General features: G+C 48.2%; 1 protein-coding gene across 6 annotated transcripts in view; it reads right to left on the bottom strand.

Moving 5' to 3' along the window:
* ANKRD12 (ankyrin repeat domain 12) overlaps positions 1-2290 on the bottom strand; it is an 84695-nt gene that overhangs the window by 6748 nt on the left and 75657 nt on the right. For all 6 annotated transcript variants that reach the window (XM_006763276.2, XM_015563597.1, XM_006763275.2 and 3 more), the window contains one exon: positions 1808-1951. In XM_006763276.2, the coding sequence (XP_006763339.1) occupies positions 1808-1951 (144 nt within the window). The remainder of the gene's footprint in view (positions 1-1807; positions 1952-2290) is intronic.

The following is a 2290-nucleotide window of genomic DNA, read 5'->3' on the forward strand; positions in this document are numbered from 1 at the left end:
GTGGGGGGTGGGGGGGGCCCTCAGCCCAGCCTGCCCTCTCTCACAGTCCAGGAGCCCTCAGGGGTGGTAGGCGACCCAGTAATCAGGGGAAGGCGATGCCCCCATCATACCTCTGCTGCTGCCACTGCTGGCAGTGCAAGGCTCGGCTGGCCCTGGTTACCTGACCCTCGGCTGGGCAGCTGACATCTGAGGCTTGCCTGCACCTTGAGCTGGCCCTGGCCGGCTGGGGGGCTGAGAGGCACTGTGCGCCTGCCGCCCCTTCCCCCAGTTGAGCTGAAAGGACTGGGGGATTCCAGGAGGGCTGAGGGTACTGGGCGCCACCATCTTGTGGCTATGGGTGCTACCATCTTTGTGATGTGTGGTAGCCAATTTGCATATTCCATTTTTATTAGATAAGATATATGTATATCCTTATATATGGGGTGGACAAAAGAAGGTTTACAGTTGTGAGTACATGGAACAGTTTATTCTTGTATTATTATTTATTATTGTACTAGAGGCCCAATGCACGAAATTCATGCAAGAGTAGGCCTTCCTTCCCCTCTGGCACCCAGGACCTGGGCTTCCCTCCAACCACTGGCAGGCACACAGGACCCGGCTTTCCTTGCAGAGGGAGACACCACCCACCTGCTGCAGCTGGTCAGTGGCCTGGGCCTCCCTCTTTGGAGTGATTGTGGGGTGAGGCAATGGCTGGGCCCCTGACCAATTGCATCACACCTGCCTTGGCTGGCCTGGTGCCAGTTGGTGTCATAGAGTGGTCCCGGATGGTAATCTAACAGTTGTTCCGCTGTACAGTCTAATTAGCATATTATGCTTTTATTATTATAGATTACATTTTTCCATATGAACAACTGTAAACCTACTTTTGCCCATCCCTATATCCTATATAATAAAAGGCTTATATGCAAATTGACCGAATGGCAGAACGACTGGTCACTATGATGTGCCCTGACCACCTGGGGCAGACGCTCAATGCAGGAGCTGCCCCCTGGTGGTCACTGTGCTCCCACAGGGGGAGCGCTGCTCAGCCAGATGCCAAGCTCACAGCTGATGAGTGCAGGAACAGTGGTAGGAGCCTCTCCTGCCTCCACGGCAGTGCTAAAGATGTCCGACTGCTGGTTTAGGCCTGCTTCCCGTGGGGACATACCCCAAGGGCTCCCGGACTGTGAGAGGGTGTAGGCTGGGCTGAGGGAACCCCCTCTAGTATATATAATACATTAGAGGCCCGGTGCACGAAATTTATGCTCAGGTAGGGTCCCTGGGCCTGGCCAACGATCAAGGCTGATCAGCTTCCCCACCTCCTCGTTCCGTTGCTCCCTCAGCGCCCCACCACTGCTGCTGGTTGCCCACCATGTTCCACGCCGTCCCCTGGTAGTCAGGGCACATCACAGCAAGCAATTGATCTCCTGGTCTCCCCTTGGAAGTCCTCAGGGGACCATTTCCATATTGGCCTTTTATTATATAGGATAAACTTTTATGCTATAAACATTATTAGACATGGTATTATATTAGAGCAGTGGTCGCCAACCGGTGGTCCGCGGACCACTGGTGGTCCATGAGGTCTGAAAGGTTGGCGACCGCTGGTTTAAGGAAACCTTTGGCACAGCGGTCATCAACCAGTGCTTCTGTGGACCACTGGTGGTCTGTGAGGTCCAAAATGTTGGCGATTACTATATTAGAGGACTTTAGAAAATGTTTTTCTCATTTGACCTTTACTGATTGTTGAATTCAAATTTCTTCAATGGAAATACATTACAAAAAAACCCCAAGTTATATTAAGAACATTCTATTTCAGTGAGCACTGTACCTGAGCATCCAATGGCACACTGTAGACTTCTGCATCCAGTAAAACAGTGCACGCACTAAATGGCAGTGTTTGATTTGCCAGTGTTCTTGCAGCTCTGTAATGAACTCGTAGAACTTCCTGTTCATTGGATACAATGAGTTTTTCCTAGTTGACCAAAGAATTAAAAAAAAATAATAATTCTTTAACTACTTATTTTTAAATAAAATATAAAACACTTAAAATATGCTAAAGAACTTTAATCTCCGAGTAGTTTTTTCTTTATAGTAAGCTTGAGAAATTTGAGAACTAGTGTTCGAAAAGTGTAAGTAAACTTTCTCTTTTTAAAACTGGCAGTCTCTTTTTAAAAATGATCTTGTACAGTGTACAATGGTGACTTTTAGTTTATTCACAAGATGTTTAATCATCACCACTAATTCCAGATCATTTTCATCACTCCAAAAAGAAGCCCCATACCCATCAGCAAAGCTACTCCCCATTTACCCT

Source organism: Myotis davidii, unplaced genomic scaffold, assembly GCF_000327345.1.
Source record: "Myotis davidii unplaced genomic scaffold, ASM32734v1 scaffold78, whole genome shotgun sequence".
Taxonomy (NCBI): domain Eukaryota; kingdom Metazoa; phylum Chordata; class Mammalia; order Chiroptera; family Vespertilionidae; genus Myotis; species Myotis davidii.